Source organism: Pan troglodytes, chromosome 11, assembly GCF_028858775.2.
Source record: "Pan troglodytes isolate AG18354 chromosome 11, NHGRI_mPanTro3-v2.0_pri, whole genome shotgun sequence".
Lineage (NCBI taxonomy): Eukaryota > Metazoa > Chordata > Mammalia > Primates > Hominidae > Pan > Pan troglodytes.
In genome coordinates, this window is record NC_072409.2 from 109490403 (window position 1) to 109504951 (window position 14549).

General features: G+C 39.3%; 1 protein-coding gene across 2 annotated transcripts in view; it reads right to left on the minus strand.

The window, feature by feature from the left end:
• Positions 1-14549, minus strand: part of UHRF2 (ubiquitin like with PHD and ring finger domains 2) — a 93691-nt gene that overhangs the window by 61342 nt on the left and 17800 nt on the right. For both annotated transcript variants that reach the window (XR_010148980.1, XM_001142916.8), the window contains exon 3: positions 11570-11829. Coding sequence is in view for 1 of the 2 variants with exons in the window: in XM_001142916.8 (XP_001142916.3) it covers positions 11570-11829 (260 nt within the window). In the remaining variant the exon portion in view is untranslated. The remainder of the gene's footprint in view (positions 1-11569; positions 11830-14549) is intronic.

The following is a 14549-nucleotide window of genomic DNA, read 5'->3' on the forward strand; positions in this document are numbered from 1 at the left end:
CAGGGAGACCCTGTCTCTACAAAAAGAAAAAATTTTTAAATTAGCCAGTTATGGTGGCATGCACCTGTGATCCCAGCTACTTAGGAGGCTGAGGTAGGAGGATCACTTGAACCCAGGAGGTCAAGGTTGCAGTGAGCTGTGGTTGTGCCACTGCACTCCAACCTGTGTGACACAGTAAGACCCTGTCTCAAAAATAAATAAAGAGACTAGGCGTGGTGGCTCACCTCTGTAATTCCAGAACTTTGGGAGGCCAAGGCAGGCGGATCACTTGAGGTCAGGAGCTCTAGACCAGCCTGGCCAACATGGTGAGATCCCATCTCTACTAAAAGTACAAAATTAGCCGAATGTGGTGGAACGCCCCTGTAATCCATTACTCAGGAGGCTGAAGCAGGAGAATCGCTTGAACCTGGGAGGTGGAGGTTGCAGTGGGTCAAGATGATACCACTGCACTCCAGCCTGGGAGACAGAGCAAGACTCCATCAATCAATCAATCAATACATAAATAACACAGGTCAAATAGTTATTGACAGATGAGGAAATTAAAAGCTGAAAAATTTGAGAAAACAAAAACCTTAATAATAAACACTAAAGACCTGGAATTCAAACCAAATTCTTTTTTTTTTTTTTTTTAAATAGAGATAGGGTTTTGCTATGTAGTCCAAGCTGGCCTCAAACTCCTGAGCTCAAATGATCCTCCCACCTTGGTCTCCCAAAGTGCTAGGATTACAGGTGTGAGCCACCATGACCGGCCTCAACCCAAATTCTAAATCTAGTGCCTAAACTATGTAGCCTGTGACAGAACCACTGCTCCGTATACTTAATGGCCAGCGTGGTACCTCTTTGAAAAGCAGATTCCTAGGCTGGACTTGGTGGCTCATGCCTGTAATCCCAGCACTTTGGGAGGCCGGGGCAGGTCAATCACCTAAGGTCAGGAGTTCAAGACCAGCCTGGCCAACATGGTGAACTCCTGTCTCTACTAAAAATACAAAAATTAGGCAGGCGTGGTAGTGGGTGCCTGTAATCCCAGCTACTTGGGAGGCAGAGGCAGGAGAAATCACTTGAACCCTGGAGGGGGAGGTTGCAGTGAGCTGAGATTATGCCATTGTACTCCAGCCTAAGCAACAAGATCAAGACTCAGTCTAAACAAAAAAAAAAGCGGATTCTTAGGCCCTATCCAAGGCCCACACAATGAGGAAGCAGGGAGAGAGGGTCCCCTCAGGAATCTGTTTCTTAAACACCTTACATGGGTGAAAATGCAGTGTTTCTGACCATCTTTGAGAAGCATAAATGTAAAGGGACAATATATAAGTTTGAAGAGGTGAAATCAACTGGTATCTGTAAAGTTCTTTTTCTAAGTACTAAGTGATCTTGTAACACATGAGCAATGAGAAAATCAAATGCATATCTAACTTCTTCCTTCCTCCTTTTGATTACCATCCACTCAGGAGCCTACAAGTCATAGACAGTTAGAGGAAATACTCTAAGTCTTTGGTAAAGACACCAATAACAACCAAGAAGCAATAGAGCAGACAGGTTATTTTACCAGGGTTCTGAAATTAAACAACTCATTCTAGTTCCCTCCTGTACTCAAGACTGACATGACACTTAATTCAAGAAAAATCTACTCTGTCTCCCATCAAAACCTAGAAATAATTACATTTGACACTATTAAAAACATTTTTGGAACTCTTAGAAAAAAGATCACTACATCAATATACTCAAGAAAATCAGTTTTGTTACTTTTTGGAAAAACTTTCATCTAAAAATACCACTTGATTTTATTCACAATTGGCTCACCGACTTCTATTTGCAGTAGCCATAATTAAGGCTACTCAAAATCATGTACCACAGACTGAGAATAGCTCCAGAAATCTTCAAGAATGCTGGGAGCAAAGACAACATATTTTAAGACGTTTGCCAGATGAGTTTTTAATTATAGCCTAGCCTAAGTTACCCACAAAATTCTAAGTGATGCTGTAACATTTCATTTGATTTCAATCCCATGGTAAAGCCTTGACACTGTATTAAAAGTAACAGTTGAACCTATTTGGTTTAAGCAACCCTTTTAATACTAAAGAGTATGTGTTCTCCCCCACAGAGAAGTACATACACGTGTTTATGGACAAGAAAAAGAACTTCTCTGGTTTATAGTATCTGTTCTGTGAAAGCATTCTGACTAGAGAGATAAACACAAATTTTTAAGTTATTTAAACAAACTGATATGCTATAGATAGATGGTGTTTTACAATAGTTTTTTAAAAGCATGCTTCTCTTAAAATGAGAGGTAGTATGGTAGAGTAGTTGCAAGCATGCGCTTTTTGGAATCTGCCTACTACTTACTAGCTCTCTAACACTGAGCAAGTTACTTCTTTAAACCTCAGTTATTCCCACTTTACACATAAGAAAACATCTACACTTCACTGAGTTTCTATGAAGATTACAGGAGATAATCCAGGTGAAGTATTTGTATACTGCTTGGCACACTGTGTTATTTTAATAAGAAAATTATTGGATTAAGCTACTTTAATTTGGGCTTCACTATGAAAAGGCTCTTGGCGATCATTTGCCCACAGTTAAAGACTGCAACTTGCCTAGCCAAAGGTAACTTCATTCTTAAGATCAGATACAGACATATTAACTTTCATAAGAATTTTCCTTCTTTACATAGACACTTCCTTGTTCAAACTACTAGGTGTTTTCTAGCTTACTTTTATTCTTATAGAAATCAGCTAAAAGTTATAACCCGAGACCTCTAAATTAGACCACTAAGTTAAATAAAGCAATAAAGGAAAAGCAAGTCACTAACAATAATAGTTTCCTTACACTTACCTTTTTAACTGAACTGTAAGACTGACTGACAGTACATGTTAAATCCTTGGTTTTAAGAGGATAAAGAGAACAGGTGGTAGTGTGGTAACTATGGCCTAAAAATTAAAGCCTAGACCATATCATCATGAACTCCGTGCCATGCCAGGCACAGTGGCTCAGGCCTGTACTTCCAGGACTTTAGGAGGCCGAGGTGAAAGGATTGCTTAAGCCTGGAGTTCGAGACCAGCCCGGGCAACAAAGTGAGACCCCATCTCTACCCCCCCCACCCCAAAAAATCAAAAATTAACTGGTCACAGTGGTGTGCACCTGTGGTCCCAGCTACATGAGAGGCGGAGGCAGGAGGATCACTTCAGCCCAGGAAGTCGAGGCTGCAGTGAGCCATGTTTGTGCCACTGCATTTCAACCAGGGTGATGGAACAAGACCCTGTCTCAAAAACAAAACAAAACAAAAAAAACCTTATGCCAATGTTTAGAGAACTTTTGAACTGATTGAAAATTTATGGATTGATTATTCTGTAATGACCAGAGACTGAGCTGCTTCATCCACTGGAAACATTTCAAGGAAAAGCATTTTACAATCAGGGAAGAATCTGACATCTAGTTCAATCCCATCTCCCGTTCAGGAGGCTTGTCTTAGAAGGACTGACTGGAGGTGGTGGCTCACACCTGTAATCCCAGCACTTTGGGAGGCTGAGGCTGGTGATCACTTGAGGTCAGGAGTTTGAGACCAGCCTGGACAACATGGTGAAACCTTGTCTCTATTAAAAACACCAAAACTAGCCAGACGTGGTGCCAGGCAGCTGTAATCTCAGCTACTCGACAGGCTAAGGCATGAGAATTGTTGAACCTAGGAGGCAGAGGTTGCAGTGAGCCAAGATCGTACCACTGCACTCCAGCCTGGGCAACAGAGCAAGAAAAACCTTAGGTCTCGGAACAGTCAACTATTACACAGTATTTCCCCCACTCAAGAATTTAACAGACAAATTTCCCCATAAATACATTATGGACATTAATTTCTATGAAAAATTAATATGGGTAAAGACTGTATAGTGGAGAAATGGTCCCTCATTTAAAGTCAACTACAGATCATTTAGCTTGAATGAAATATAATTTTAGAAAAGAATTAGTTCCAATAATTTTGTCTATAAGGAAACAAAATGGAAAAAAAAAAAAAAAAACCGGCCACAAACCACCTAGACATACTAAAATAAGAATGAATGCTCAGATTCTTCAGGTATTGCGTATCATCTTTGGTCTTTAAAATATATTTAGTTAAACTGTCATATATCAACTCCTTTCCCCCATACTGCTGTTTGGCAGCAGTTGCCTGATAGTAATGGATAAGGCTGGGTCAAAAGGAATTTATCAATGATTTGTTCTCAAACTTGAGTATGCATCAGAGCCACTCAAAGGACTTATTAGAACACATATTGCTCAGCCAACTCCAGGACTGATTCATCATATGCCTGGAGTGAGCCCAGGAATTTGCATTTCTTTTGTTTTTAATTCTGCTTTTTTTTTTTTCTTTTTGGGGGTGGGAGTAGAGACAGGTTTTCACCATGTCACCCAAGCTGGAGTGCAATAGCACAATCTTCACTCACTGCAACCTCCACCTCCTGGGCTCAAGCCATCCTCCCACTTCAGCCTCCCGAGTAGCTGGGACTACAGGTGCACACCACCATAGGTGGCTGAGTTTTTTTTTGTAGAGACCGGGTTTTGCCATGTTGCCTAGGCTGGTCTCGAACTCCTGGGCTCAAGTGATCCACCTGCCTTGGCCTCCCAAAGTGCTAGGTTTACAGGTATGAGTCACTGCACAGGCCAAGAATTTGCATTTCTAACACATGGTGCTGATGCTCCTGGCCAAGGACCATTATTTTGAGAATCAATAAACTAAGGCAGTGGTTCTCAACCACGGCTAGACATTAGAATCATAGGGAATTATTATCACAGGGAATCACAGGGAATGAAATAGAATCAGGGAATGATTAGAATCATTACAACTTTTGAAGACATCAATGCCAGGGAGAGGGAAGGGGGCTCCCTCAGAAGGATTATACTAGAAATTCTATGCGGAGAGGTCTCATGCACCGATTATTTTGAAAACTTCCTAGACAATGTGTAGCCAGGGTTGAGGAACACTAGTCTAAGTAACTAAAATGAATCTAAATAAAATCCACTGAAAGCAGATGCTTCTTATATACAAAAGCAGGATAAAGATTTTAGCAGCCAAATGATGAGTACAGATAAAATTTGGCAGGATACCCTAAGTTGTTGACATACCTACGGTTTAGCTCAATAGAAGTTGCGTGTGTGCTTTTTGCTTTAAATCCCAGGCAAAGTCTAAAGCAAGTCTTCAGCTCATACTTGCAATTAAATATTTATATAAAATGTTGACCTCTGAAAGCAATATAGAAAAGTTGGCTACTATCAATTATATGTACCATGTCTGTGCTGAATCACAACACTGCATATTGGTTAACTCTTGGGCTCTTGAGTCAGACAGTTTAATAGATGTGACCCTTGGCTAATTATATAATTAATCCTTGGTTTCCTCATATGAGATTTAATGTAGCTAACATTATAGTCATGCTAAATATTACATAGCATCTGTGTAAGAAGTTATGCTCAGAGTCCGGCACATAAGACAACATTCTCTAAAATATCATAAGCTATGCCACAGATATTATTAAAAACACTAATGAAATGACTGCCCTTCAAGACCACTACTTCCCTCAGTCAACATCCTGACTCTTCAACAATAGCTTCAGGGTCTCTACTTGCAAGACTGCTGTCAGTTTTGTGAATTTAGATGTTTAGGGCCCTTAAAAATGTTAATCTTAACTTTTAATATCTTAACTACAGAAAGGATAATTGACGGGAATACACAACATTGAGGAAGATATAAAACTGAACAGTACACACTTACTAAAATGAAACACGAAAATTTGATGTTTTCTCCCTTTTTTCTTTTATATTAACCACTTAATGATTTATAATTGCCTCTATTACCTTAACATTTTGCTTAAGTCCTCCTCCCTTTTCTGTTCAAAATACCACTAGAAACAAGAGTTTTCATTCAAGTATAGCCTCTCTCCAGTAACCAGGGTTTGGGTAAGGGGAGGTAGTTCTCACAGCCAAGTTGTATGTGCCCACTAAAGGAGTGGTTTTAAAAATGACTTAAGAATTCCTTGAAATCTAAATCTCTAGAGTTTAAATTTAATAATTCTGCTGTCAAAGTTCTCCCTGAGTACTGATTAGGTTGAGTTCTACTAAAACAAGGTTAAGGACAGATAAGTGACATAGAACAGCAATCCAGAAAAAAAACTTATAAATATCTATCTACTTTGTACACGATGTGAACCCAATGTTTGCTTTGCACTATCTGCATAAAGGTGTGAACCACAAAGGTGACAGCTTAATGTAGGCCTTAAGGCTGACAATCGAATATTCACAAGAAACCTTCAACAATTCAGGAAGGCTCACGCCTGTAATCCCAAAACTGAGGCTTGAGGTCAGGAGTTCAAGACCAACCTGGCCAACATGGCGAAACTCCATCTCTACTAAACACAAAAATTAGTCGGGCGTGGTGGTGCACATCTGTGTCTCAGGAGGCTGAGACAGGAGAATCGTTTCAATCCGGGAGACAGAAGTTGCAGTGAGTCAAGATCACACCACGGCACTCCAGCCCAAGCCATAGAGCAGGGCTGTCTCAAAGAAACAAACAAAAAACAATTCAGCCTATGTTCACCAAGAAATCTATAGAAGAGGACCATTTACAAGCAACTAGTAAAACTCAAATTTTAAAACATTTCAAATCTCTTAACATAACCTGTTTTTCATGAACTTAGTGTTTGTATCTATAATTTTTGAAGGAAAAGTGAAGATAAATTAGGAAACAAATTATTTCAGTTATATTTTAGAATTACATCTTCTACTATAACTTAAATTTTTTTGGCTTGGTGTTTGAAACTCCTCTACCTAAGAAGAAACATCATAAATCTATAATGGCTATCATTCCTCATAGACTAAAAATTGTTTTTAACTCTGCTCTGACTGGAGTAGAAGTTGAAGATGCAAGAGAGTATCTATTTCTCTTGGCCTAATTCAGCAACGAATTCTGTTTTAATGAAGCTTCATCTCAAAGACTGATAATCTGGTCTAGTAATCTATTAGATATGTAGATTACTATAAAAAACAGCTTTTAAACAGCTCCATTTTAACTGACAAACATTGCATACCCCAGAATAATTCCAGAGGCAGGTTTCTTTCATCTCATGTACAATACATCTCCCTGCTTTTGCTAAATGACAGCTTGTTCAAACTACACTGCTACACTCAAGAGGTTTGCAGACACAATTGTGCACAGGTTTGCCAAATAATGCTTATCACTCTAGGAGAAAAATGAAAAAGTAGTTCTTTGAGAGAAATACCATAAAGCCATAAATGCAATGGGATGGTAACCTATAAGTACTTAAAGCCTATTTAGTTAAAGTACAAAAATGTGACTTTGAGAGACACTGGCTTAGAGGTAAAAATGACATGCTGTCATTACAGGTCATCTAATACAATTACTAACTTCATAGATTCTCTTTGCAGTGCATCATCTCCAATAAGTCTTCCCAACTATGGTTGAAAATGGCCAATGCTAGTTTACTGGCTACTTCTCAAGGCAGACCATTCTCCATCTTCAGAGAGATTTGACTGGTAGGAAGTTTAGGTTATCCTGAAACTTCCCTTCTGTGTTACACAGAAATCTCTTCTAAGACCTTTTACAATACGGGAACTATCATAATCCAGGTCTTTCAAGCTAAGTATTTAGTTTTTTTGGCTACTCTTCACTGTAGTTTTACATTTTGAGTCCTACTCTGAACATGCACCAGGTCCTGATGGTATTGTTTTTAAGGCATGGGAGTAGGAGGACAATATTCCTAGTAGGGAATAGCCAGTCCAGTACAACAGCAGCATCATCTGGTTTGTACTAGGTATCTTACTTCTAATGAAACTAGCCGGGTGTGGTGGCTCACACCTGTAATCTCGCACTTTGGGAGGCTAAGGTGGGTGTGTGAGATCAGGAATTCAAGACCACCTTGGCCAACGTGGTGAAACCCAGCCTCAACTAAAAATACAAACATTAGCCAGGTGTGGTGGTGCATGCCTATAATCCTAGCTTCTTGTGAGGCTGAGGCACGAGAATTGCTTGCAACCAGGAAGTGGAGCTTGCAGTGAGCTGAGATCGCACCACTGCACTCCAGCCTGGGCCACAGTGCAAGACTCTGTCTCAAAAATAAATAAATAAAATAAAGCAAAACAGGTTTACAGCATAACTATATGACAACCACATTCTATCGACTCACTTGGAGCTTACTACTCAATAAAAAAATCTGGCCAGGTGCAGTGGCTCATACCTGTAATCCCAGCACTTTGGGAGGTTGAGGTAGGTGGATCACCTGAGGTCCAGAGTTCAAGACCAGCCTGACCAACATGGTGAAACCCCGTATCTACTAAAGATACAAAAGTTAGCCAGGCGTGGTGGCAGGCACCTGTCATCCCAGGTACTCATGAGGCTGAGGCAGGAGAATCGCTTGAACCTGCAAGGCAGAGGTTGCAGCGAGCCGAGATCGTGCCACTGCACTCCAGCCTGAGCAACAGAACGAGACTCTGTCTAAAAAATAATAATAATAAAATAAAAAATCTGCTTATTACTACTGTTAGGCTATATCAGCTTTCTTCAATGCATCCTCCATTCAAAGAAGAACTTGTTTGATAACTTACTGAAATCAACATGTACTTCATTATATTTTATAATTCATTTTTCTAATGATCACGAAGAATGAAACTTTAACATGCTTTCTATCACAACCATATCGGGCTCATAATGATTCTTTTATCCAGGAGCTTATTTATGTTATACATCTCATATTTTATATAGTCCTTTCCTCTTTTTAAAGAGGTGACATTTACCTGTTACTAAGCTTCTGTTATCTTTCATTTTTCAAAGAAAGTTCAGCTATCGTTATGTTTAAGTTGCCAGCATTGAAACATTTAATTCCATCACGTAAAATTATTTAGGGCAGGTAATTTTAGTCTTTTCACACATGTTGGATTTAGATTCCCCTTTACTTAACATTCATTCTAACTGACAAAAAAAGCTGCCAAATATATGCTAAGGTACTGTGTTTTGTGCTCTAAGATACACCAAACTGAAGGGTAGGTCCTATCCACTGGATAGTCTTACTTCAAAAGCAACTTTACAAGCCCCTAAAACTGTAAAATTTAATAAGCCTTAGTTCACTATTTAAAGTTCCTTATTCTATGTCTATGTTGTGCCATTCTGCATAATATTATTTGCCAAACAATAACTCTTATTGGCCAGAATCAGATTCAAGGTAGTAGTTTTCCTAATTGTTTCTCCCCTTTCCACAATAAATCTCAAGAACTTAAAACATTCTACTTATTTACCTCTTTTGACACAGCATTATAAACCCAGAGACCACTTACTATTAATACAACAACTTCAACCCCTTTCTACCCCAGCCTCAGTTCAGTTCTGGCCAATCCCAGATCTAAATACTCAGATAATCGTTGGTACTATTACCATCTACCATGTCAAGTAAGCAGTGTTGGCCGCTTAGCCACAAGCGCAATAAGTACCAGAAAAGTAAAGATTAAAGGGATCTACTTTTGATTTATTTCCAGATATCCTGGAAATCTGAATACTGAAGTGTTGTTATACTGTTTTGTGGTATGAAAAATGATAAGCGTTCTAGGATTTCGAACTCGTACTTGTTAAGAATTTGGTAGCATAATATTTTCCATACATATTAATGTATTACTTGATTAGTGACTTAAGGTCATTTAGTGTGTTTAATATACTAAATCTGTCCCAACAGTAACTTTCGTACTACAATTTTTTAAATGGATAAAGACAATAGTTTACTGTCAGAATCTAAACCCTCAAGACAAGTTCTTAATACCACTTCCATCCTAACAGTTTAAAACCTATTTTGGGCCGGTCGTGGTGGCTCAGGCCTGTAATCCCAGCATTTTGGGAGGCCAAGGTGGGTGGATCACTTGAGGTCAGGAGTTCGAGACCACCCTGGCCAACACAGCGAAACCCTGTCTCTACTAAAAAATAGAAGAATTAGCCCGGTGTGGTACCAAGCACCTGTAGCCCCCAGCTACTCAGGAGGCTGAGGTAGCAGAATCGCTTCAACCTGAAAGGCAGAGGTTGCAGTGAGCCAAGATCGCACCACTGAACTCCAGCCTGGGTGACAGAGCAAGACTCTGTCTCTAAATAAATAAATAAATAAATCCTATTATCTTGGGGAAGTGGGATTGGGGAGTGACTGATAATCAATATGAGATTTCTTTTTGGGGGGTTGTTCTAAAATTAGTTTGTGGTAGTACGTCAAAGACAACGAATTATACTCTTTAAACAGGTAAATTGTATGTGAACTATCTCAATAAAAAGCTGTTTAAAAAAAATCTTGCACTGGGCACAGTGGCTCACGCCTTTAATCCCAACACTCAGGAAGGCTGAGGAGGGAGGATCACTTGAGCCCAGGAGTTCAACACCAGCCTGGACAATACAGTGAGACCACATCTCTACAAAAAAATTAGCCGGCCAGGTGTGGTGGCTTACGCCTGTAATCCCAGCACTTTGGAAAGCTGAGGCAGGCAGATCACCTGAGATCAGGAGTTTGCGACCAGCCTGGCCAACATGGTGAAACCCCATGTCTAGTAAAAATACAAAAATTAGCCAGGCATGGTGGTGCGCGCCTCTAATGCTAGCTACTCGGGAGGCTGAGGCAGGAGACTAGCTTGAACCTGGGGAGGTGGAGGTTGCATCACTGTACTCCCAGCCTGAGTGACAGAGTGAGAATCTGTCTCAAAACTAAAATTAAAAAAAAAAAAAACTAGTCAAACATGGTAATACATATGCCTATATTCTCAGCTACTTGGGAGGCTAAGGTGGGAAGATCGCTTGAGCCCAGGAGGCAGAGATTGCAGCGAGCCAGGATCAAATTGCTGTACTCCAGTATGTGCAACAAAGTGAGACCCGGTCCCCACGCCCCACAACATACACATATAGATGTCACTCTAATGCTATTACACTACATATTATAAAATACAGTTTCCAAAATACTGTTAAAATACATATCAAAATACCTAATAGAGGCCAGGCGCAGTGGCTCACCCCTGTAATCCCAGCACTTTGGGAGGCCAAGGGGGGCAGATCACTTGAGGTCAGCTGTTTGAGACCAGTCTGGCCAACATGATGAAACCCCATCTCTACTAAAAATACAAGAATTAATCAGGCGTAGTGATATGCACCTGTAATCCCAGCTACTTGGGAGGCTGAGGCAGGAGAATCACTTGAACCCAGGAGGCTGAGGTTGCAGTGAGGCGAGATCGTGCCATTCAGCACTCCAACTTGGGCGACAGAGAGACCATCTCAAAAAAAGCCCACCTAATAGAGAAAAAGACAAACAGAAACCCATACACCCCAAATTAAGCCAGTATTGTGATACTAAAAAATAAACCACTTAAGAACCAGAGATAATCGAGAGCTAAAAGGACCTTTAAATTAGAGTACAACCACCAAAACCAAAAAGTAACAAATGAACATAACCTCTAAAGGATTTCTTCAGAAAGACTATTTAAAATAATCTTGAAATAGAAGGCTTTGGTTTCTACAAATGAAAATATGAATAAAGTCCTCAATAGCTTGAGCACTTACTCATCATACTGGATATGGTAAATAACGTCTTCATCAGCAGCAACACAGTCTGAATTAGACGTAGAGGGTACACTGTCCAATTTATTTGTGTTCTCTTTGGATTTATGCTTTATATTTCCATTAGTCCTTTTACAAGAACTGCCATTCTTCAGTGGAGTTTTGCCACGTGACTGTCCATCAGAAGCTCTAGTAACACTATGTATGTGTGCTTCAAACCAAGCACCAAGGCCGACATCTCTGGCATCCACCAATTCATTTACCTAAAAAAAGTTTAAAATCAGTTAATGAAGCTTAATTTTGTCTACTGCTTCAAAAACCTTAATGTAACTCAAGTTATTTGTGGGTTATCATGGTAAACAATATTTGCAGCTACTCATGTTTAAAGTGGTTCACAAGATTAGATCAGAACTATTCTTTCTGATTTGTGCTATCTTAAATCTATTGACTAAGATGAAAACTAACTTTCTTCCTGATTTCCTTCAATGAAATAGGTGTTTTCTTTACGCCTTACTGACGTATACACTAGACTTTTGAAAATATAATTCTTTTGTACCTAAGGGTCATTCTTGCAAGTCATCCAGTAAGAATGACACTAATGAAAAGCCAGGACTTTAAGCTAATATGACTAATCTGTTCCATTAATTCCTTCATAATCCTGAAGATAACTTACACAGTCCAACCAGAAAACAGTAAAGTATTAAAAAGAAAACAAAACTTGAAAATGAGAGAATTATGCACAATAAAAAAAAGAGTCTAATGAACCCATCTATACAAAATGGTGAAGTTCGATCACTAGTTAGTAACTCACCAGGCAAATACATTTATCTACCACCTCAAAGAACAAAGATAAAATATAAAAATGAACAGGGCTGTAAGACACAAAATGGATGTAGTCAATTCCAGTGGCTGATCCACAACTAACCCATGCAATCTGACAAAAGGAAGGAGTATTAAAAAACAGGTGTATCAGAGAATTAAGAGTTATGAAATGAAAGGTTTAAAAAACAAATCTTCTCCTTTTAAACGCTGTTTAAAAGATCAGGCCAGGCATGGTGGCTCACACTGTAATCCCAGCACTTTGGGAGGCCAAGGCAGGGGCAGATCACTTGAGGTCAAGACCAGCCTGGCCAACATAGTGAAACCCCGTCTCTACTAAAAATACAAAAATTAGCCAGGCGTGGTGGAGCATGCTTGTAATCCCAGCTATTCAGGAGGCTAAGGCAGGAGAATCACTTGAACCCGGGAGGTGGAGGTTGCAGTGAACGGAGATCGTGCCAGTGCACTCCAGTCTGGGCAATATAGCAAGACTCTGCCTCAAAAAGAAAAAAAAAAATGGCCAGAGCCCTTTCAGGACAATAACCAAGAGAAATTCCTTCAACTTTCTTTGTAAGCCCTTAAAAAGGAAAAAATGAAATCAACACAAGATCACTATTTTCATCAAGTTATCTTTTCCTTGAAGGGAGAAGACACCACTCTTAAAGTGTCTAATAGATGGCATACCTCGTGGGAGAAGTAAGTTAAATATGAGTATGCCAGATATTATGCAAGGTTCTTTACTTAGATATGTCTAACCGTAACAAGTTTAATTCCTATTTTACAAAATACGGAAACAAAGGCTCTGAGAAATTAACTTCCTCGAGGTTAAAGCTAATGAAATGTAAGGTTAGGATTTGAAGACATCTTGACTTTGAAGCTTATGTTCTTGCCATCATACCATGAACCTTGATATAAATGACAAGACAGGTATACAGGAACTTCAAAGGTAAGTGAGGAACTTAGAAATAAGTTACTGAAAATATAAAAAGGTTTCAAACCACAAACTGACAGAAGGTAGAAAGAATACAGACTAAACAAAAACTATCAACTGTCACTACCGGAAGAGGTACATTTGACCAAAGGCAGTGTATGTAATGAACATGGTAGCAATGAAATAGCTTGAAAGACATAAAGTTTAATATTACACAAGAACGAACAGTTTAGGAAAAAATAAAAACCTAAGAGCCAACCATGCTGGGTATGACAAACAATCAGAGATGGAGCATGTTATACATTACATAAATTAATTCATGTATTAAATAAACATAGGCTCATTTCTCCCATACTAGTCACTGACAAATTTAAAGATATTTAGTCTCTTGTAGACAACACAGTAAAAATGAAAATAATCAATGTTAAGGTCCATCATACTTGGGAGAATAAACTGAGGTTACCACTCTGTCGCAGCAAATCAAAATGTAAGTTTCATATATTACTATAAAAATGTTGCATAGCAGAGAATGCAGCATATAGTTGATACTAAAATGGTAACAGCAAAAACACATTAAGCTATATCAACCTTACTAAGGAACACGAGGCGGCACAAATGAAGTACTGAATTTGCCTATCAAATGTAAGATACTAGCAGGCAGATCTAATAGCTGGCTACCTTAACATCTAACAATAAACTAAAGTTAACAGACACCTAAATCAACCTCAAAATGCTGCCATTGCTTGAACATCAACACATAGAACATATCAGCTCACAAAGGTAGGGCATTCTTTGAATATAGTAAACCTAGATTTACAACTGGACATAAGAATTTTTTTTTTTTTTTTTTTAAGACAGGCTATCTGCTGCCCAGGCTGGATGCAGTGGTGTGATCACAGCTCACCGCAGCCTCCTACTCCTGAACTCAAACTCCTGAGCAGCTAGGACTACAGGTATATGCCACCACACCTAGCTAATGTTACTTCTTGTAGAGACAGAGTTTGCTATGTTGCCCAGGCTGGTTTTGAACTCCTGGCCTCAAACAATCCTCTTTCCTTGGTCTCTCATAGTGCTGAGATTACATGCACAAGGCACCCTGCCTGGCCAAAAAAAAGAATTATCCTACTAAATATAGTAAGTACCCTACTAAGTATTGATTGCTGTGAGTAAGCACTCACAGAAATGCACATAAACTGGGTGGGGACAGAAATGCTCTTAAATTCAAAACTTTCT